Here is a 23784-nt window from a genome sequence, read left to right as displayed (position 1 = left end):
AACATTTGTTACAGGATCCATACATTTTGGCTAGTTTGACCGGAGTCAGGTACCAGCGGTAAAACATTTTCATTAAATTCTCTTTAAGTGTCACACAGGCCGTGAATTTGATATGTTGATTCCAGAGTTTATCCCACTCTTCTTGGTAGATGTTACGACCGAAATCTCTGGCCCAGTGTGTCGTTACCGCCTTAACCTCCTCGTCGGCTAAGTTCCAATCCAATAAGTACTTATACATCTTAGATAATATTTTAGTATTGTTTCCCAAGATCTCAATTTGAAATTGTTGTTCATGCATGTGAACTTTGAAAGAAATGTAATTAGGGGGAAAACTCCGCTCTCCCTAGGTTTCTTCTTTCCAGGTCAGAATTTCCAGAGGCCAGTGCTACAGTCAGACATGTTCCTTTCCGCCCTCTCTTGAGACCAAAGGGTTGTATTTCCAGTATTTTTTCCTTCTTGTTTATTATTGTAAGCCAAAATCTTATGCAGCTAAGAGGATATGAAAACTTCTGTTAGGAAAGATGCACAATTGACTATCTTCCCTTTAATTATCAAAATAACTGTAATTAAAGTCCCCACTTGTCTAACCAACTCATGGACTTGCTCAGTACACTATCAAAGCTAATGAGGAAGTCTGTGAAAGGTACTATAATTGAGCTTTTCAAAGCCTGGTGCCCTTGGACTATATTGGATCACAAACCCATCAAATGCAGTCAGCTTTGAATGCTGTGAATTGCAGTCTAAAATATCTGAAGGATATAAGGTTGGAGAAGCCTGATAAAAATATATCACCTCCAGCAATCACAGCTAGACCTAAGAATCATAAAGAAGCAAGGATCCATCCGTGTCATCACTATTCCCACCCACTCACCGTTTTCACAGTCTGGATTTCAGACTAAAAGGTCAACTAGGTCAAACTACTTCAGTCTCATAAGCTGTAATAGTACTAGGGGCATCTTAGTGCATAGGGAAAAATAGTACCAAGGATGGTGGCATTATTGGTCTTGCTGCTGATTCTACTTCCTCGTGCAATATGCAAATCAACCATTGTTAAATGTCATGTCCATGATCCACACACTCCACTTCATCAGTATCATGTGAAAGGAGACCTCATCATTGGTGGCATTGCCTCTCACAGCATCATAATCTCCATTTCAATACCCTTCATTGAAAAACCCCCACCAACATTGCTTGAAGAGCTAAAGTAAGACCTGGATAATTTCTCTTTTGCATTTTTATTCCTTCTTTGGACAATGAAGCAAATCAGTTTAAGAGGTGGGGTGGCTAAACGGTGGTCCCGAAGTGGTTGTTTGACTCCAACAGTTGCAGCCAACAATGTCCATTGATAATAACAGAAGCATTAACAATTTATATCAGGAATATTTTAAAGTCTGTGCTCTCTTACGATAGAATTTTCCCCTATCTGCCTTTTCTGCCATTGTAGGCAAGGAGGAGGATCACTTGTAGTGATACCTGTTCAAGATAAGTTAAATAATTGCAGTAATAAAAAAATACAAATGAGCAATGCTTTTTCCTAAAAAAAAAAAAAAAAAAAGTTTAGTTGTACCCTCATTTTCCTACTTATATTGAAATACTGCCCCTCAAACTTAGATTCACAAAATGTTTTGGGGGTATGTGTACCCCTGCGTCTCCCAAGAAAGAAAGCAGTGCTAATGAGGATAGTGTAGAACTGAGTTGTGATAAATTTACAAAGAGTTACATGCCCTTCTGATGGAAAATGAAACTCTTTTTTTAGTGTGGTGCCAAAGAATTACCAGCACATCCTGGCCTTGCAATTTGCAGTGAAGGAGATCAACAAAAACCCTCAGCTCTTACCCAATGTCACTTTAGGCTTCCGCATCTATGACAGCTATTTCAATGCCAAATGGACCTCTCATGCCACAATGTTACTCATATCCACACTGGAAACATTTGTCCCCAACTACATCTGTGACATCAACACAAACTTGATAGCCATCATTGGGGGACTGGACTCCCAAACTTCCCTTCATGTGGCAACAATCTTGGATATCTATAAGGTTCCGCAGGTGAGATATGCATCTCTTTGTCAAGTTATGGGAACTTAAGATATCCAAATAGATTTTGATAAATCAATGTGCACATTTCAAATAGTCAGGCATGCCATGCTAATGACAGATCCAAGTTAAGAGATAAAGCCTTGATAACACATAGGTTATTGCTTCAGTTGTCCCTTTTGGCCTAGCCAGTTCCTGACATATGATAGCAGCTGATTGGCAGGTGAGAATCGCTTGGCTTAGCAAAAATAGCATGCACAGGCCAAATGGTGAGGATTGGAAGGCCCAATTGGAGATTGCCCCAGTGATGCTTGTATTACACAAATCTAATACCTAAAAGTTATTGTTGCTTCTGTTTCTTTCTTCTCCTCCAACAACTATGTTTAGCTGATATATGGCCCTGCTCCGGTGATGAATGATAAAACTCCAGGCCTTTTCTTCTACCAGATGGTGCCCACGGAAGACCACCAGTATAAGGGGATCCTGTATTTGCTTCTGTATTTCCGGTGGATATGGATTGGGATCTTTACTTTCTATGATGAGAATGCAGAAAGATTTGTGCAAACTGTGGTTCCACTATTTTCCCAGAGTGGCATCTGTTTTGCCTTCATAGAAAGAAGTCACACATTAACTTACGTCACTGAAATTAACAATATGTTTAAACTGGGGGCAAAAATTAATGACAAAATAAACGATAGCAAAGCCAATGTAGTCTTGTTTTATGGAGAATCATATACTCTGGCATTTTTTAGATGGTTGCCTTACCTATCAGAACTGGAACAAAGTTCAAATAAGCCAAAAGGTAAAGTGTGGATCATGACAGCCCAGGTGGAGCTCACTTCTTTTGTCTATCAACGGACTTGGGATACAGAAATACTCCATGGGGTTCTCTCATTCACAACTCACTCAAATGATCCACCAGGATTTCGTCAGTTTGTCCAGAGCAAAACCCCTTCCAACCCGAAAGGAGATGGCTTCATTTTGGACTTCTGGCAACAGGCATTTGGCTGTGTATTTCCAAATCAAGTTGTTGGCAGTGTGAAGGGAGATATTTGCACTGGGCAAGAGAAGCTGGAGAATCTTCCTGGTCCTTTCTTTGAAATGAGCATGACTAGCCACAGCTACAACATCTACAATGCTGTCTATGCTGTGGCCCATGCTTTACATGCCATGTCTACATCCCGAGGCAAACACAGACCAGTAATGATCGGTGGAGGAGTCAAATTTCAGAATCAGCCACTGTGGCAGGTAATGGGCTGAACACCCTGAAAGAGGTTCAAAACATGTTCTGTTTGCTTTTCTATCTATTGTCACTTTCCTATGTAACCCCAGCAAGGGTCACCAATGTCGGTGCAGCAATGCTCTTGAACAGGGGTCAGCAAACTTTTTCAGCAGGGGGCCGTCCACTGTCCCTCAGACCTTGTCGGGGGCCGGACTATATTTTTTTTGGGGGGGGGAATGAACAATTTCCTCTGAGCCACAAATAACCCAGAGATGCATTTTAAATAAAAGCACACATTCTACTCATGTAAAAACATGCTGATTCCCAGACCGTTCGTAGGCTGGATATAAAAGGCGATTGGGCCGGATCCGGCCCCTGGGCATTAGCTTGCCTACCCATGCTCTTGAAATCTTCCCCATCTGCCTCCAAAGCACCTTCCTCTATTCACTGCCCTTTGGCCATGAGATAGTTGCTTTATCTCTCTTGAAATGCAAATACAGTATTGGTTTTTCTACAGATATCACCATATTGTCTGCAAATGCTTTAGTTGATATTGTCTCTTTCCCAATCTTATGTTTTAATATCTTGATTACTTCTTTTTTTTTGCACCAGTACTTCTAAAACTCTTATAAACAACAAATGTGACAATGGGCAGCCTTGTCTCATTCCTTTAGTTATTTTACAGTTCTCAGTCAGGACACTATTTACTATCAACTTAGCTGACTGTTTTGTATATATTGCCTTAACTCCTTTTATAAAAGTGTCTCCACAACTCATATGTTCTAAGACTTTAAACGTAAAATCCCTGGAGCGATTATAAAATGCTTTCTTGGCATCGAGAAACATTAAACCCAATTGTTTTTCATTTCTCACTTGCAAGTATTCTCATATATCAATTACATTTCTAATATTATCTTTCATTTGTCTTTTTGGGAAAAATCCAGTTGGTCATGGTGGATTACCTCTTTTAATACCTGTTTCAACCTATTTGCTAATATGTTTGCAAAAACTTTATAATTATTATTCCACAAAGATATAGGTTGATAATTTTTTTTGCTGGTCAGGATCTCTGTCTTGTTTAGAAATCAAAGTTATATAAGCATTCTTCCAGGATTCTGGCAGCTACCCTGTATTTAAAATCATATCCATAATGTCCTTAAATTGTTGTATTAGATACTTCTGCAACTTCTTATAGTATATTGCTGAAAGACCACCAGATCCTGGTGCTTTCAAAGGCTTTTCCTGTAAAATTGCTTGCTGTAATTCCATCATTGAAACCGGTGCATTCAAAGTTGTCATTTTATCTATTGGTATTTTAGACATTCCACTGTCCTATAGATGTTTTTGCATTTCATCTAAATTACCCCATTTCCCACAAAATAATTCCATATAAAAACACACAAATTGGTCTCTTATTTCTTTAGGACTTTCCACAACTCTACCTGCTACATTAATTTTATTTATACAGGCTATCGCTTGCCTTTGTTCTCATTTGCCATGCGAATAATTTCCCTGGTCTATTAGCCAGCTCAAATTGTTTCTCAAATTTTGTCTCCTGTTTCAAATTGATTTCAAAATAATCTTTTAATATCTCTGCCCTTTTCTAATATATCTTTAACTTTTAATAAATTCTCATTTAATTTCCCTTCCAATGGGGAATTTTGCCCTCTTTTTAATTCCATAATAATAGAGCATCCACTTTTTGTCAATAAAGGTTTTATGGCTCTGTGTTCAGATGCTGCTGGAGATCATAAAAATCTGTAATTTAAAATGAACTTTAAAATGTGAGAAAGTCTTGGCTTAAATATTATAGATATAAAAATAGAATAAATAAAAAAAATCTGCTTTACTCCAATGTTGATATTTCAAAACAATTCCAAAAATTATGGAGAAAATAAAAATCTTTATCAGGATATTGGGATATTCCATAAAATTGACAAAATCAGAGATTTTACCACTAGGGCCAAGGGCTACATTGTATAGAAACCATCAGTTTAGGATATGCAAAGACTTTATTAAATACTTGGGTATAATGATTTCATCAGATATAGACCAAATTGTAAAATTAAATTTGAATCAAATTATAAATGAGATTTCTTTTGATATTGAAAGGTGGGGACCTCTAAACCTCTCCCTTTGAGGGAAAGGTTAATGTCCTCAAAATGAATGTTGTTCCAAAGCTTTTATACATTCTAAGAGAATTAACAAAATATATTCCCAAACTATACTTACAAAAAATAAATCAGCTATTTAGATCATGCCTCTGGGGTACAAAGCCACCAAAACTATCACTAAATAAAATGCAACTTCCAAATAAGGAAGGCAGTTTTGGGTTCCCAAATCTGGAACTGTACCACCAGGCTTACCTGTTGAGTAAGACTAATTATTGGAGAGCTAGCATGATTCCCAATTGGGCTACTCTTGAATATAGTTTCTTTGAACCTCTTGAAGGGTGGACTAAACTCGGCTCCAACTTTATGAAATATCCTATTATCCCGGAAACTATTACAGCACCTATAAAAATTTGGATGAATAAAAATAAAAATAATGATGACCCCTATCAGCATGAGAAATTAACAATATGAGCCAACCCAAAATTAAAAATTGGAAATCAAGTAATAATTTGGCAAATTGGATGAAGAAAAGGTATTTTGACATTGAATCAATTAATTGATGGAAATTACAAATTTGTGGAATATAAGACTTTGCAAGTAAAGTACGGATTAACCAGTGAAACACAATGGCAATACATCCAATTGAAACCTATGTTGGAAAGGCAGTTTGGCCCTGACGCTATTGCAGCATCGGAAACACCCATGCTGCTACAAGATTTAATCTCTGCAACAAAAGCAAAAAACCCTACACTTGCACTATATAAACTCTACTTAACAGGAGAAATACGTTTTAGAATATGATAGACAAAAATGGAGTGAAGAGTTAGGGGTACAGATGGCAAATGATATATGGGAGTCAAATATAAAATCAACAGAAATAGCCTCTATGGATCTAAGACTAAGACTTATTCAACAGAAAATAATATTCAGAGTCCACTGGACTCCAGCAAAACTATACCAGAAGAAAATAACAGTGCAGACAATTGCTGGAGATGTGGGAGTAAAAATGTGAACTTAATACACATGTTTATTAACTGTCCGATTATAAGATCGTTTTGGTGTGAGGTGAGGAGGAATAAAAAGAAATTGTTATTTATGGGAACTGAATTTAATTCTAAATTATATTCTGGAAACGTGGGAGATTTCAAGGGGTCAAAAAAAAATTGGATGTACTGTGCTATATTGGAAGCAAAAAACCTTGTTTTGATGAAATGGAAGAGCCGCAAAAAGATTCCATTGATCACATGGAATGATATTTGGACAGATTTGTTGTTGTTGTTTAGTCGTTTAGTTGTGTCTGACTCTTTGTGACCCCATGGACAGATTAGCTACATACAAATGAATTGTATGACGACGCAAAATAAGAATGGATAAATATGAAGAAATCTGGAACGAATATTTAAGTGATAAGGCGAATAGTGGTGGGAAGTAGAGGGAGGAGAGGGAGGTGGGAAAGTGTTGTTGTTGTTTTTTAAAAGGTATAGTCATAGGTATATCAGTGTATCCAAATCTGAATTGTCAAATTGTGCTATTACTCTTATTATGGTGTTTGCAGTATATGTCTTTTGCAGTTGATGTTTGTATCGAAAAATTGATTAAATATAAAAAAAAACTTGCGATGAAAGTGAACATCATGATTGTCCCTTGCTGAATTGAAGCTTTTCTATACTTTCTCTTCCTTTTTCTATCTAGCTCCATCATTTTCTGAGGGGTATCTCATTTAACAACAGTGCTGGATATAAGATTTCCTTGGACCAGAATGGGGAGATACTAGCTGGATTTGATATTACCAATTGGATTGTTTCCTCCAACCAATCCTTTCGGAGAGTGAAGGTAGGAGGGGTGGATTCCCTGGCTCCTCCACAGCAAGCGTTGACCATCAATGAGGGAGCCATCAAATGGCACCATTGGTTTAACCAGGTAGGATGCGAACATCAGCCATTTGTTAATGCGAACACTTTAACATAACATACAAAGATAATTTCATTGTGCATTTTTCAGCCTTTATAAAATCGGATTAAAAATAGCACAAGCTATGTATTAATGTTATAAGCTAAATGCACAGCCTCTATCCTGGTTCCTGTTACACTGAAAATGAATATATTAACTGACAATATGAAGAAGTGAATACACCAGTGTGGTGTAGTGGTTAAGAGCGGTAGTCACGTAATCTGGGTAACCGGGTTCGCGTCTCCGCTCCTCCACATGCAGCTGCTGGGTGACCTTGGGCCAGTCACACTTCTTTGAAGTCTCTCAGCCCCACTCACCTCACAGAGTGTTTGTTGTGGGGGAGGAAGGGAAAGGAGAATGTTAGCCGCTTTGAGACTCCTTAAAGGGAGTGAAAGGCGGGATATCAAATCCAAACTCTTCTTCTTCTTCTAAAAAGATTTTGTTGATATTCAATTTATTGTTATGAGTTTGAAGGATCAGTCTGGGTGAAACTAGCAACCCTGTGCTGAACTAGTTTAAATAAAGCCGTAATTTAAAATGTTTAAATAAAGCCATATATATTAAAGACACTGTGGTCTCCACTGACCTTCAATAAAAGGAAATCAAACTCCTGCGTAAATCACCCCAGATTCTCTCACTGCTCAGAGGCTGGTATGCCATATAACAATATAAATACAAATTGTACCCAATGGGCCAACCTAGATAGTATCTGAAATATGTGGGCTGCCACACATCTGTGCCTATGTCCCAAATTTATGACAATGCTTTGATAAGGAACAAACATGATGTGACATCAACTTTTACTTAAGTCCCATAACAAAAGCTTAATCCCTATAACCTCTGGTTGTTATATTCCTAAAGATAAAGATACCCCTGCCCGTACGGGCCAGTCGTGTCCGACTCTAGGGTTGTGCGCCCATCTCACTTAAGAGGCCGGGGGCCAGCGCTGTCCGGAGACACTTCCGGGTCACGTGGCCAGCGTGACGAAGCTGCTCTGGCGAGCAAGCACAAGCGCAGCACACGGAAACGCCGTTTACCTTCCCGCTATAAAACGGTACCTATTTATCTACTTGCACTTAGGGGTGCTTTCGAACTGCTAGGTGGGCAGGAGCTGGGACCGAAGGACGGGAGCTCACCCCGTCGCGGGGATTCGAACCGCCGACCATGCGATCGGCAAGTCCTAGGCGCTGAGGTTTTACCCACAGCGCCACCCAAGTCCCAAACTGTATTCCTAGACAGAAGTAAAGAACAAAATAAGGTCTTTGGTGTTTAAAATGTTTTGTACAATATCATCAACAAGGGAGTCCTTACACCTCCCTGTACCTTGGTACCCTCTGGCAGTCACTAAGGATCATTTTCAAGGGCATCTGAATGCTCCCCCTTTGATACTGATATGAAGCCCACAGTTGAATAGCTCAGTGGAGAGTTACCTGCCATCACTTATAGAGCAGTGGCTCTCTATTGTGGCTTGCTAAAAGACTCAAGGCAAGGATGTGTGATGATAATATAATACAGATTGCACAAAAACACATTGGATCACACCACACAGTTTGTCTAATTCACAAGATAATTTTAAAAATAGAATTGCATTAAGATAAAAAATAAAAGGTTGCTTCTAGCTCCCATATGCTTTAATGGGCAAGGAATACATTAATTATGTTGTTCAATTGTTTGTTTCTCAAAAATCTATTAATAGTTTTATAAAAAAGTAAAGCATTAGTCGTGTTTGAACAACTCTGACCTTTGTCAACCAATGAAAGTGTGTCATTCTTGACAAGCCTGAACAAATTGCATCAGTGGTTTTCACCCAAATTAGAAAGAAACCTATCTATGGCTTGCAGGTACAAATATTTCAGTAAAACAGGGGTCCATTTGGAATTGTAGTCCCAAACATCTGGAGGGCCGGAGTTTGCCTGTGCTTGCTATAGAGGATATAAAAAACATTACTATCCACAAAAGTAACTGCAAAAACAACAACAATTTATTGGAGTTTGCATGTTGAGTCAATGGAAAATGCCAGAAAATGAGTCAAAATGGAATTGAAACAACCTATTAAATGAATTCCTGAAATGAATGTTGTTGTTCTTTTGCAAATCCCTTTTAAGGAAGAGCTTAACTTTTCCTTTTAGCTTTTCTCTGAACCCACTTATTTTAAACAAATCTCTCTCTCGCATTTGTGTATTAGACACAGCCTAAGTCTGTATGTACTGAGACCTGCCGCCCTGGTTTTTGCAGGAAAGTGAAGGAGGGGGAAGCATTTTGCTGCTATGATTGCATCCCATGTCCAGAAGGGAAGATTTCAGACAAAGAGGGTAAGAAATTTACTGCATATATTTATAGCTTGTTGCCTCTAATTGAGAACATGCATATGAAATGATGCATTTACCAAGATTCCATTTGACAGTTTATGAAATATTGAGAAATCTTGCTGAAGAGGGACTAATGAAAGTGTGTGTGTGTGTGTGTGTGTGAGAGAGAGAGAGAGAGAGAGAGAGAGAGAGAGAGAGAGAATTTGTGATTGTGGATGTTGAATGCTGTTAATAAGGAAGAATCCTATAGAAAGATCCACCAGGATTAGTATAAAGTGGATTTTCAGATGAGCCAGGAGGGTTCTGTAACAGCTGGAAGTATGTAATCATATCGCCCTCATCCAGGCTTACAAATAATATATTTTTCCTTAAAATAATATTTGAATGTGCATTTACTTTCTGGTAACATATTTAAACATGTATTCTGATGCACTTCAACTTCAGAGAATTGTGTTGTAATGTTTGATGAAGTGTGAAACAGAAAACAGTTAAAAGGTGTTGATTAGGTCATCAAATGTAGAAATTTGCAAAGACTGAATTACACTATCATTCCTTAATTAAGGAGTAAGTAAGTGTGAGCGGGTGGCGCTGTGGATAAAACCTCAGCGCCTAGGACTTGCCGATCGTATGGTCGGCGGTTCGAATCCCCGCGGTGGAGTAAGCTCCCATCGCTCGGTCCCAGCTCCTGCCCACCTAGCAGTTCGAAAGCACCCTAAGTGCAAGTAGATAAATAGGTACCGCTTTACAGTGGGAAGGTAAACAGCGTTTCCGTGTGCTGCGCTGGTGCAGGCTCGCCAGAGCAGCTTCATCACACTGGCCACATGACCCGGAGATGGGCGCGCAACCCCAGAGTCGGTCACAACTGGCCCGTACGGGCAGGGGTACCTTTACCTTTACTAAGTGTGAGCAAAGTGAGTGGTCACAGACCAGATCCAGGTGGTTTTGGATGAAACTGATCTTCTGGATCCATTTCAATTGGGGTTTAGTCCTGGTTATGGCACAGAAACTGCTTTATGATGACCTCTGTCAAGAGAGAGACAAGGGAAACATGTCCCTGTTCATTCTTCTCAACCTCTCAGCAGCTTTCAATACCATCAACCATTGTATCCTTGTGGAATGACTCTCCGAACTAGGGTTGGGTGGCACCGCTTTGAGGTGGTTCCAGTCCTTCTTGGATGGTCGTTCCCAGAGGGTGTTACTTGGGGGATGCTTTTCAGCCCCATGGAACCTTCAATGTGGGGTTCCGCAGGGCTCAGTCCTATCCGTCATGTTGTTTAACATCTATACGAAACCGCTGGGTGGGGTTATTCGGAGGTTCGGAGTACGTTGTCAGCAGTATGCTGATGACACTCAGCTCTATTTCTCCTTTACATCTGCGGATGAGGCAGTGGAAGTGCTGGACCAGTGTCTTGCCTTGGTAATGGACTGGATGAGAGCCAACAAACTGAAGTTCAATCCAGATAAGACTGAGGCACTGTTAGTGGGTGGTTCCCTAGACAAGATGGCTGGGAGATCACCTGCTCCTGATGGGGTTATACTTCCTCTGAAGGAGCAGATTCGTAGCATAGGGGTACTCCTGGATCCTTTGCTGTCGCTCAGGGCTCAGGTGGCCTCAGTAGCCCAGAGTGCCTTCCATCAGCTTCAGCTGGTGACCCAGCTATGCTCCTATCTGGACTGGGATACCCTAACTACTGTTGTCTATGCTCTGGTAACTTCAAGGTTGAATTACTGCAATGTGTTATATGTAGGACTGCCTCTGAAGACGGTTCAAAAACTTCAGCTAGTGCAGAATTCAGCGGCCAGGTTGCTCACTAGAGCAAGACGGTTTGACCATATTACACCGATCCTGGTCCAACTGCTACCAATTAGTTTCCGGGTCCAATTTGAAGTGCTGGTTTTGACCTATAAAGCCTTAAATGACTCAGGACCGCAATACCTCAAGGACCGCCTCTTCTCATATGAACCTACCCGGTCCCTGAGATCATCTTCTGAGGCCCTCTTTCATGCATCTCCTCTTCAAGAGGTCCGGAGGGTGGCTACATGAGAATGGGCCTTCTGTGCAGTGGCTCCCCATCTATGGAATGCCTTCTTAACCAGGCCGTTGGTTGATCTTATTGTGAGACCTTCACAACGGGGTGTATAAATTGAATGAATGAATAATAGAACAGTGACAGAAAATTTTGAGTTGGCTTCTAGCTGTAGATCAAGAAGTGTCGCTGTGGCCCTCGTGCTTTTTGTCAGTATTCTACATTGGATAGGTGAAATGGGCATGGGTCTATCATTTTTAATATTTATTGTTTGGAACTCCCTGAACACTCTGTAAATCATTTTAATTATGTATTATCAAGGTCCTACTTTAATTTTTAAAAACTAGTCCAAAATTTTGAAATAAAATAAAAAAATTGAGGAAGAGCAGTGGCATGTTGGTCATATTTTTTGGGATTAAACACCATGTTTTTCTTTCTCAGACATGAATGACTGCTATGAATGTGAAGATGAAAAGTATCCGAACAAAAATAGGAATATATGTATTCCCAAGAGTAGAAGTTTCTTGTCCTTTGAAGAACCTATGGGCCTCAGCTTAGCCTGTTCTGGTCTTTCCTTTGTTTTCATTACAGCACTGGTACTGGAAATATTTGTGAAGCACAGGGACACTCCCGTTGTGAAAGCCAACAACCGGGACCTCACCTACGCTCTGCTCATCTCCCTCTTGCTTTGCTTCCTTTCTGCATTACTGTTCATTGGATATCCTGACAAGGTGACGTGTCTCCTCCGACAAACTGCCTTTGGCATCATCTTCTCAGTGGCTGTTTCTTGTGTGTTGGCAAAAACCATCACTGTGGTTCTGGCTTTCATGGCCACAAAGCCAGGATCCAGGATGAGGAAGTGGGTGGGGAAAGGACTGGCAAACTCTATTCTCCTCTCCAGCTCCCTTATCCAAGCACTCATCTGCACTCTGTGGCTGGTGATCTCTCCTCCATTCCCTAATGTTGATATGAAGTCGCTGCCTGAAGAAATTGTACTGGAGTGCAATGAGGGGACTGTGACCTTCTTTTACTGTGTCTTGGGCTACATGGGCTTCCTATCTTTGGTCAGTTTCACTGTGGCTTTCCTTGCCCGGAAATTACCTGACAGTTTCAATGAAGCCAAGTTCATCACTTTTAGCATGTTGGTTTTTTGCAGTGTTTGGTTATCCTTTGTTCCTTCCTACATGAGCACAAAGGGGAAGTACATGGTGGCTGTGGAGATCTTCTCTATCTTTGCCTCCAGTGCTGGTTTGTTGGGTTGCATCTTTTCCCCAAAATGTTACATTATTTTGCTGAGGCCTGAGCTGAACAGTAGGGAACACCTAATAAGAAGAAAATCCTGAAGAAATCAAAAATCTGTGTCACTGGTTATAATATCTAGCAAAGCAATTTGCATGTATCCCTGAAAAGAAGCACCCAGGCTACCACCCCACAGGATTTAACCCTTAGGCTTCAGCACTGTACTATTCTGCCCTGATGCTCTTTCCCACAACTTTTCCACACTAGAGATGAACAGTTTTACCCTGTCTAATCCCATCTTATTTTTCTGCATGTGGTTGTGTTAATATACATCCTGCCCCACTCCAGTGGAGATTTTTAGGATAAGTTGGTGGCTATCCCTTAAACAGCACATAAAAACCCCAAGTAGTATAAGGTTTATGAAGGACCTAGCACTGTTTAATGAAGAAGGTCGGGAGATTCCAATGAACTCCACATTTACACCTTCATGCATGGTAGTAGGATCCCACTAGGAGAGTTGGAGTCACATTAGAATACATCTAATGAAATAAAATTCCTATACAAGGATCTTCTACCATCAAATATTACTCTTTCTAATGGTATTCAATCATTCATTGGACTTGAACAGCTTATATTCTGCTATTTCTTGGTCTTGGTCTTGTGTATTTTAGCTTTTAATATTGTATCATTTTATACACTGTTATGAATTTGGGCTGGGACAATGAGAAGTAGGCTGCATGTAAGATCCCCTGGATCCAGCAAGTATTAAAATATATAAAATTTAAGCGAGGGTACCTCCCTGTGTTGAGATGATTGCCTGGGTGATGGGCCATTAGGAGAACAAAAGAAAGGAGGCTGTATGAAAGACATGAAATGGTTGGGGCTCCTGTCTCAATTGGTTGGAAGTACAAAGCCTGGGTTTAGAGTTGGTAGTTTGCAGCGATGTGACATGGAAATAAAGCAGAAAGCTGGAGAAAGAGGCACAGAGCAATGTTTGATATCTGTTTGAATCCAAAGGCTACAGCTATGACAAAAAGTACACCATTAAGGGGTGCTAATGCTGTGAACACATCCATCATAGGCACAGGTCGTATATATGTGGAAATAAACCATATATCCTAAAAACGCCACCGTCTCTGCTGTGCCTCATTCCAAAAGGAATCACAAAGGCTGGGTGAGCACATGAAGCCCCAGGACTCTCACACCACATAGAGATCAGGGTGGTGTGCAAGAATAAGTATGTCTGCCATTAAATTGTATTCCCGTTTGTAAAGCGCAAAGAAAGGGAAAGGGGAAAAATAAAAACATATTTCTGGCACAACCGTTTAAATTTTGGCAAGGAAAGAAGTGACAAAATGAGATAAGAATAAAGAGGCACAAGAAGAGGTAATATTGAGCACTGCCAATGAATTAGAAATGTGTTTCCGTGTTGGTGGAGACATTACAAATGCCTCATTTTAGTTCCTCCAGCATAAAAAGTTTTTTTAGTTCCTCCAGCATAAAAAGTTTTTCTCCCATTCGTTGGCAAAACAAGGAGACAAACTAATGAAGTTGCTGTACTTTCATGTGAACTTTGCATGTGAACCTCTCTGTAGGTTTCTTCTTTCCAGGTCAGAATTTCAAGAGGCCAGTTCTGTGATCAAACATGTTCATTTTCTCCCTCTCTTGAGACCAAAGGGTTGTCTTTCCAGAATTTTCTTTCTTATTGTTCATTATTGTAAGCCCAAATCACATGCATCTAAGAGGAAATTAAAACTTCTGTTAAGAAAGACACACAAGTGACTATCCTGCCTTCAATTATCAAAAGAACTGTAATTAATGTTCCCTCTTGTCTAACCACCTCATGGACTTGCACAGAACACTATGAAAGCTAATTGAGAAGGTCTGTGAAAGGTGCCATAATTGAGCCTTTCAAAGCCTGGTGCCCTTGGACAGTTTTGGATCACAACCCCATCACCTTTAGCCAGCTTTGAATGCTGTGAATTGTAGTCAAAAACATCTGAAGGATACAAGGTTGGAGAAGCCTGATAAAAATATATCACCTCCACCAATCACAGCTAGACTTAGGAATCAGAAACCAGCAAGGATCCATCAGTGTCATCACTTTTCTCTCTCCAGTTTTCAGTCTGGATTTCTGACATAAGAGCAGACTAAAAGGACAATTAGATGAGACTACTTCACTCTCAAAAGCTGTGATTGTACTAGGGGGATCTTAAGAGTATAGGGGGAAATTGTACTAAAGATGGTGGCATTATTGGTCTTACTTCTGTTTCTACCTCCTCATGTAATATGCAAACCTCAAATTCTTAAATGCCATGTCCATGATCCATATACTCCACTTCATCAGTATCATCAGGAAGGAGACCTCATCATTGGTGGCATAGCCTCTCACAGCATCATCGTCTCCAGTTCAGTACCCTTCGCTGAAAAACCCCTACCAACATTGTATGAAGGGCTAAAGTAAGAACTGAATAATTTCTCTTCTGTATTCTGATTCCTTCTTTGGACACCGGAGCCATTAGTTATAGGAGAATGGTAGCTAAACTGTGGCTCTGGACTCCATCAGTTCCCATCAACAGTGTCAATCAATAATAATAGGCATTGTAGTACCACTTTCCCCACTAAATCAAACATTCAGGTATCATATGAAGACATGTAATATTGTTGTGGAAATAACTGCATCACTTTTGCTTCCAGGTCCCAAGACAATGAAATAAGGGCAGGACTTCTACACAAATTATGAAGCCTGCCTTAAAAATGTAGACCAGGAACATTTTGAAGTCTGCATTCCACACCCATAGAATTTCACGTCCATCCCTTTTCTACAATTCTAGGCAAGGAGGATGACTTGTAGTGATACCTGTTCAATAGTTTCCTCAACTGAGAAAATAGTTAAATAATTGCAGTAAATAAATAATACTAATGAGGATTATGTAGAACTGAGAAATGATAACTTTACAAAGTGTTACATACTCTTCTGATAGAAAATGAAATTCTCTTTTAGTGTGGTACCTAAGAACTACCAGCACATCCTGGCTTTGGAATTTGCAGTGAAGGAGATCAACGAAAAGCCTCAGCTCTTACCCAATGTCACTTTAGGCTTCCGCATCTATGACAGTTATTTCAATGTGAAATGGACCTTTTATGCCACAATGTTACTCATATCCACACTGGAAACATTTGTCCCCAACTACATCTGTGACATCAAGAACAACTTGATAGCCATCATTGGGGGACTGGACTCCCAAACTTCCCTTCATGTGGCAACAATCTTGGATATCTATAAGGTTCCACAGGTAATATATACATATACCTCTGTCAACTTATGGGAACTTTGCACATCAAGATAAATTTGGATATATACAGTTCTTTTTTTCTGGGTGGATACAGGGGTACTCATACGTCTAAATATTTTGTGAACATTTGTACTTTTGTCCATTTACTGTATTTATTGTTCTCGATTTGAACTTTAAAATGGTGATTTTCCTGAGTCAAAATGACAGTACCCATAAACTTTTCTTTTTAAAAAAGCACTGGATATTTAATGTGCACATTTCAAATAACCATGCTTTTCCATTGTTATCCAAGCTAAGAGATAAAGTCTTGATAGCATGTATTGTTTTGCTTCAGACGTTCCCTTTGGCCTAGCCATTGACTGCTATATGATAACAGCTGATAGGCAGGTGAGTGTCACTTGGCTTAGCAAAAATAGCATGTACAGGCCAAATGGTGAGGATTACAAGGCCCAGTGTGAAGTTGCCGCAATGTTGCTCTCAATGCATAAATCTAAAATATAAAATCTATTTCTGTTTCTGTCTCTTTCTCCTACTATCACAACTACGTTTAGCTCATATATGGCCCTGCTCCAGTGATGAATGATAAAACCCCAGGCCTTTTCTTCTACCAGATGGTGCCCAAGGAAACCCACCAGTATAAGGGGATCCTGTCTTTGCTTCTGCATTTCAGGTGGATATGGATCGGGATCCTAACATTCTATGATGAGAATGCAGAAAGATTTGTGCAAACTGTGGTTCCATTTTTTTCGAAGAATGGCATCTGTTTTGCCTTCATAGAAAGAAATGACAAACTTACTTATCTCACGGAAATGAATGATATATTTAAACTGGGGGCAAAAATTCATGACAGAATAAACGATAGCAAAGCCAATGTAGTGTTGGCTTATGGAGAATCATATGCTCTGGCATATTTTAGATGGTTGCCTTACCTATCAGAACTGGAACAAAGTTCAAATAAGCCAAAAGGTAAAGTGTGGATTATGACAGCCCAGATGGAGCTCACTTCTTTTGTCTATCAACGGACTTGGGATACAGAAATACTCCATGGGGTTCTCTCATTCTCAACTCACTCTAATGATCCACCAGGATTTCGTCAGTTTGTCAAGAGCAAAACCCCTTCCAACCCGAAAGGAGATGGCTTCATTTTGGACTTCTGGCAACAGGCATTTGGCTGTGTATTTCCAAATCAAGTTGTTGGCAGTGTGAAGGGGGATATTTGCACTGGGCAAGAGAAGCTGGAGAATCTTCCTGGTCCTTTCTTTGAAATGAGCATGACCAGCCACAGCTACAACATCTACAATGCTGTCTATGCTGTGGCCCATGCTTTACATGCCATGTCTACATCCCGAGGCAAACACAGACCAGTAATGGTCAGGGGAGGAATGAAGCTTCAGAATCAGCCACTGTGGCAGGTACTGGGCTGCACACCCTTCCTCAAAGAGGTTCAAAATATGTTCTGTTTGCCTTTTCTATCTGTCCATTTGGTTAACTCTCATTATCCCTATGCAACCACAGCAGGGGTCAGCAATGTGGGTGCAGCAGTGGTCTTGAAATCTTCTCCAGATGCCCTCAAAACCACTTCCTCTATTCACTGCCCTTTGGCCATGAGATGCACATAGAGCCAAATGGGAACCTCTTCACATGCTTTTCTAGCTTCACTTTCAGCCCACTGGACTTCGCTGCCTATTAACATCAGACAGAGACCTTTACTGCATTCATTTCGGCACCTGCTTAAAACATTTTTGATTAGGCAAGTCACATGGGTGTTGACGTATTTTAATCTCCTTACATTATACTGCTTTCAGAAACAACCGCTGTGGCAGGTACTGGGCTGAAAATCCTTCCTGAAAAAGCTTCAAAAGCCTTTGGTTTTATACCTTTGCTAATTGTAACTTTTCCAATGCAACCATAGCAGGGGTCAGCAATGTGGGTGCAGCAATGCTCTTGAAATCTTCCCCAGGTGCCCCCAAACCACTTCCTCTATTCACTGCCCTTTGGCCATGAGATGCACATGGATGCTTTATCTCTCTTGAAATGCATTTAAAGCCAAATGGGAACTTCTCTACATGCTTTTCTAGCTTAAGATTCAGCCTACTAGAGGTCCCTGCCTATTGACATCAGACAGACACCTTCACTGTATTCATTTAGGCACCTGCTTAAAATATTTTTGTTTAGGCAAGGCACATATTTCACGTTCACATTCCTTGCATTTTACTTCAAATTTTAAATCTTTTAAATCTCTTCTTTTAAACTGTTGGAACGTAAAGTAGAAATACTGAAAGAGAACAAAAGAAAATGAATTCCATCCAAGTATGATATAGCCAACTTCTAGATTTTGCCTTTATCACCATTACTTCTTCAACCTGTTGCTTCAACTATTCATACCATCCTCTCAGATGAGCATGGGGCTGATTTCCCATTGACTTCTGAAGTTGGAGTATCAAAGGTATAATATATCACATAGCACTGCATATAAAGTCTATAGAGAGCAAAGTGATATATTTTAGACAACAAAATGAACAGAGCACCCACTTTCCTGTTAATAAAGTTTTTAATCACTGTGTGTGCATTTGCTGCCGGAGATCATAAAAATCTGTATTTGAAATGAACTTCCAAATGTGATAAATTCTTGGCTAATATAATATAATATAGCCATAGCCAGATAGATAGATAGATAGATAGATAGATAGATAGATAGATAGATAGATGAAAACTGCTTTCCCCCAAGGTGGATATTTGGAAACATGACATGAAAGTGAACATCATGTTTTTCTCTTGCTGAATTGAAGCCTTATCGATACTTTCTCTTTCTTTTTCTATCAAGCTCCATAATTTTCTGAAGGGTATCTCATTCAACAACAGCGCTGGGGATAAGATTTCCCTGGACCAGAATGGGGAGATATTGGCTGGATTTGATATTACCAATTGGATTGTTTTCTCCAACCAATCCTTTCAGAGAGTGAAGGTAGGAGGGGTGGATTCCCTGGCTCCTCCACAGCAAATGTTGACCATCAATGAGGGAGCCATAAAATGGCACCGTTGGTTTAACCAGGTAGGATGCGAACACAAGCCCTTTGTGACACTGAACACTTTAACTTAACATAAAAGGTAATTTCATTGTACATTGTTCAACCTTTATAACATTGGATTAAAGTTAAAACAAGCTATGAATTAATGTTATAAGCTAAATGTACAGTCTCTATACTGGTTCCAGTTACACTGAAAGTGAATATGTTAACTGACAACTTGAAGAAGTGAATCCTAAATAGATTTTGATGATATCAAATATATTGTTATGCGTTTGGAGGATCAGTCTGGATGAAACCCTGGTTCACATTACAATTCTGGGCTCCTGCACCAGTGAGGGGAGAATACATAAAGGGAAGTTTGCTGGACTAGTTCCTTTGTCAAGGGAATGTCTTTGACTGCCTAGTTAAGACCTATAGATTGCAGATATAAATACAGTATTTCAGTTTCAAAAGGTCCTTATGTCAATTTTCAGCACTTTCGCCACTGTGGCTCTTTTTACAAAATTGGTTTAAAGTTTTGACACATTTGTACACCTCACAAGTCAGATTATGCATGCCATGTTTCAAGGTTTTAGAATGAGCACTCACACGTTACATTGTGGGTGCCTTTTGCGGGATCACATGAGGTGGTACAGTTCCCAGGGAATTTACTGGCAAACAGGGACTGGCCTGCCTCTCAGTGTTCATTTTTAGAGGTTCATGCCCATCCTCAGTAGTCAAGTTTCATTGCCGGGAGGTGGGGCCAGTCCTATATATATAAGGGGGTGGAGCCAACAGTATCCAGGCAGTCGGCTCAGGAGCTTCACCCACGCAACCCTCCCTTAGTTTAATGTTTTATTGTTTGCTGGTTAACTTTTTCTTCCTGTTTAGTGGGTGCTGATGCAGTCTATGTCTGGTTGCTGTTGAAGGACCGCGAATAAATTTTCCTGCATTGGCTGGTTTTGTCTTCCCCGTAGCAATTAGTCACAACTTTGGAGGTTATGGCCTTGGGTGGAATCCTTTAGTCTTTTCTTCCCTATATGGCAGGGCGGGGGGCTGAAGTGGTGAGTCACACCCCTGCAGTGGCGATTCCAGGGTCCCCCTCTTAAAGGGGTTTTATATATGAGTGTCATTGGCCATACATTGAAAGGTCGTCAGTGAACTACCCTGCGTGTGGGGATATGGGCTTGGCTGCCTGCTACACTTACATCTCACAGAGCACCCCCATATCCCATTTACCCTGATGTGCCCCAGTTCCCCCAGCTGGGGGGCTGGGAGGGATACATGCCCAAGGTCTAAGCCAAGGTCTTCCTACATTTGGAAGTTTAATAAAGTTGTGGCCTAATTTTAATTCCATATAATGATGTCAGAGTCTTTATTTCTTCCTTATGATCCCTGGGGACTGGGGCTGTCGCTGCTTGGTCACACAATAGCGAGTGTGTAACACTGAGGCTTTACATTTGTAGACGTCACAAGTCAGATTATGCATGCCATGTTTCAAGGTTTGGAATAACAGGTGTGTAACTCTGAGGTTTAATTTTCATTAAGCGACACCACCACAACCCTTTAATGCCACTTTGGCAGAAAGAGGACTATAGAGGATATTAAAAACAGTACTATCCACAACAGTAACTGCAAAAAACACACACACAAAAACCACCACCAATTTATTGGAGTTTGCACATTGAGTCAAAGGAAAATGCCAGAAAATGAGTCAAAATGGAATTGAAACAACCTATTAAATGAATTCCTGAAATGAATGTTGTTGTTCTTTTGCAAATCCCTTTTAAGGAACAGCTTAACTTTTCCTTTTAGCTTTTCTTTGAGTCCACTTATTTTAAACATCTCTCTCTTTCATTTGTGTTCTAGACACAGCCTAAGTCTGTATGTACTGAAAGCTGCCGCCCTGGTTTTTGCAGGAAAGTGAAGGAGGGGGAAGCATTTTGCTGCTACGATTGCATCCCATGTCCAGAAGGGAAGATTTCTGACCAGGAGGGTAAGAAATTTAGTATATATAACATGCATTCATCAAGATTCCTTTTGACAGTTCATGAAATATTGAAAAATGTTGCTGTAAGAGACCTAAGGAAAGTGTATGTGTGATAATTTGTGATTGTAGATGTTGAATGTTATTATTAAGGAAGAATCCTATAGCAAGATCCACCAGGTTGAACAGGATTAGTATAAAGTGGATTTTCAGATGAGCCGGGAGGTTTGTGTAACAGCTGGAAATTTGTCATTATACCTACCTCATGCAGGCTTTGCTGAGTGATATGCTTCTTAAACTGGTGTAAGCCTTAAAAGGGGAGTATTACAGGGGTTGAAACGGGGGGGGGGGTGTACTTAGAATACAATGCATGAAGCCCATTCAGCTTGGTCACTTGACCTGGAAACCCAGCGTAGATTAAGCCAATAAAACACTATTTTAAAAGCTTGTTTTCTCTCTCACGAGCTGTGGCTCACTAAACCAGCAGCAGCCATGCTCCTGAATGGATTTTGGATCTGGTGTACTTTATGCCAGGGGTCTGCAACCTTTTTCAGCCATGGGCTGTCCCTCAGACCATGTGGGGGGATAGACTATATTTTGAAAAAATAATAATGAATGAATTCCTATGCCCCACAAATAACCCAGAGATGCGTTTTAAATAAAAGAACACATTCTACTCATGTAATAACACGATGATTCCCGGATTGTCCGTGGGCCGGATTGAGACGGCGATTGGGCCAGATCCGGCCCCCGGGCCTTAGTTTGCCTACCCCTGCTTTATGTCATCTTAATTTCTGCCAGGCTTGCATTATGTCATATTCTTGGCATGGATTTTCTCCCTAAATGTGATATGTTCTTCTACAGAAGATCTTGAAATCTGTTTTGACACTTTGGCTAGAGTTGACTCAATCCCTGTAACTTTCACAAATTTTTGCCCATGATTTGTTTGATTGATTACGTACTTAATCATGCATTTTCTATCAAAATGTGTGTAGGCGTATATATTTTTCTTCACAAATAGTATTTGAATGTGCATTTACTTTTTGGTAACATAATTAAACATGTATTTTGATGCCCTTAAACTTCAGAGAATTGTGCTGTAATGTTTGGAGAAGTTTGAAATACATAAATCCAGAGAAGAGTTGAAAGGTGTTGATTAAATCTTCAAATGTAGAAATTTGCAAAGTTTCGATTACACAATCACTCCTTAATGAAGAAGTAACTAAATGTGAGCAACTTGAACAGTGATAGGAAAATTTGAGTTGGCTTCTAGCCGGAGATCAGGAAGGGTCTTTGTGGCCCTACCTCTTGCATTTTGCCTGAATCAGTATTATACATCGGATAGGTGAGAAGGGAACGGTTCCATCAGTTGTGTTTTTATTGTTTGAAACTCCTTGTACACTTTTAAAATCATTTTAATTATGTATTTACCGGCAGTGGGATGCTGCTCATATTTTTGGGATTAAGGACCATGTTTTTCTTTCACAGACATGAATGACTGCTATGAATGTGAAGATGAAAAGTATCCAAACAAAGATAAGAATATATGTCTTCCCAAACGTTCAACCTTCTTGTCCTTTGAAGAACCTCTAGGCATCAGCTTAGCCTGTTCTGCTCTTTCCTTTGCTTTCATTACAGCACTGGTACTGGAAATATTTGTGAAGCACAGGGACACTCCCGTTGTGAAAGCCAACAACCGGGACCTCACCTACACTCTGCTCATCTCCCTCTTGCTTTGCTTCCTTTCTGCATGACTGTTCATTGGATATCCTGACAAGGTGACGTGTCTCCTCCGACAAACTGCTTTTGGCATCATCTTCTCAGTGGCTGTTTCTTGTGTACTGGCAAAAACCATCACTGTGGTTCTGGCTTTCATGGCCACAAAGCCAGGATCCCGGATGCGGAAGTGGGTGGGGAAGGGACTGGCAAACTCTATTGTCCTCTCTTGCTCCCTTATCCAAGCACTCATCTGCACTGTATGGCTGGTGATCTCTCCTCCATTCCCTAATGCTGACATGAAGTCAGTGGCTGAAGAAATTGTACTGGAGTGCAATGAGGGGACTGCGACCTACTTTTACTGTGTCTTGGGCTACATGGGCTTCCTAGCTGTGGTCAGTTTCACTGTGGCTTTCCTTGCCCGGAAATTACCTGACAGTTTCAATGAAGCCAAGTTCATCACTTTCAGCATGCTGGTCTTTTGTAGTGTTTGGTTATCCTTTGTTCCTTCCTACATGAGCACAAAGGGGAAATACATGGTGGCTGTGGAGATCTTCTCTATCTTAGCATCCAGTGCTGGCTTGTTGGGTTGCATCTTTTCCCCCAAATGTTACATTATTTTGCTGAGGCCTGAGCTGAACAATAGGGATCACCTAATAAGAAGAAAATGATGAGGAAATCAAGGGTCTGTGTCACTGGATATAATATTTAGTTCAGGGATTTGTATGCATCCCTTAAAAGAAGCACCCAGAATCCTCTTCAGGCAACCACTCCACAGGATTTAACCCTCCTCTGCTGTCAGTCAAAAAGTGGGAAGGAGATGGTGTGTCTCCTTTCCCTGTCCACTCCCAGCTTTAATCAGTATTTTTAAAATACCAAT

At 40.3% G+C, this 23784-nt stretch overlaps 1 protein-coding gene across 1 annotated transcript in view; it reads left to right on the top strand.

The window, feature by feature from the left end:
• Positions 1–23575, top strand: part of LOC309516478 (uncharacterized protein) — a gene marked incomplete at both ends in the record, with an annotated part of 36179 nt that extends 12604 nt beyond the window's left edge. Inside the window, 13 exon segments of the mRNA XM_082195244.1 lie at positions 1092–1204; positions 1757–2048; positions 2424–3284; positions 7065–7292; positions 9508–9634; positions 12100–12989; positions 15245–15357; positions 15902–16193; positions 16946–17605; positions 19018–19245; positions 21071–21197; positions 22677–22939; positions 22943–23575. Coding sequence (XP_082051370.1) covers positions 1092–1204; positions 1757–2048; positions 2424–3284; positions 7065–7292; positions 9508–9634; positions 12100–12989; positions 15245–15357; positions 15902–16193; positions 16946–17605; positions 19018–19245; positions 21071–21197; positions 22677–22939; positions 22943–23575 — 4827 coding nt within the window.
• Positions 23576–23784: the final 209 nt, after the last annotated feature.

The sequence above is a fragment of the Podarcis vaucheri genome, assembly GCF_965113315.1.
Source record: "Podarcis vaucheri genome assembly, chromosome: 13".
NCBI lineage: Eukaryota > Metazoa > Chordata > Lepidosauria > Squamata > Lacertidae > Podarcis > Podarcis vaucheri.
This window is presented reverse-complemented; position numbering and strand designations above follow the sequence as displayed.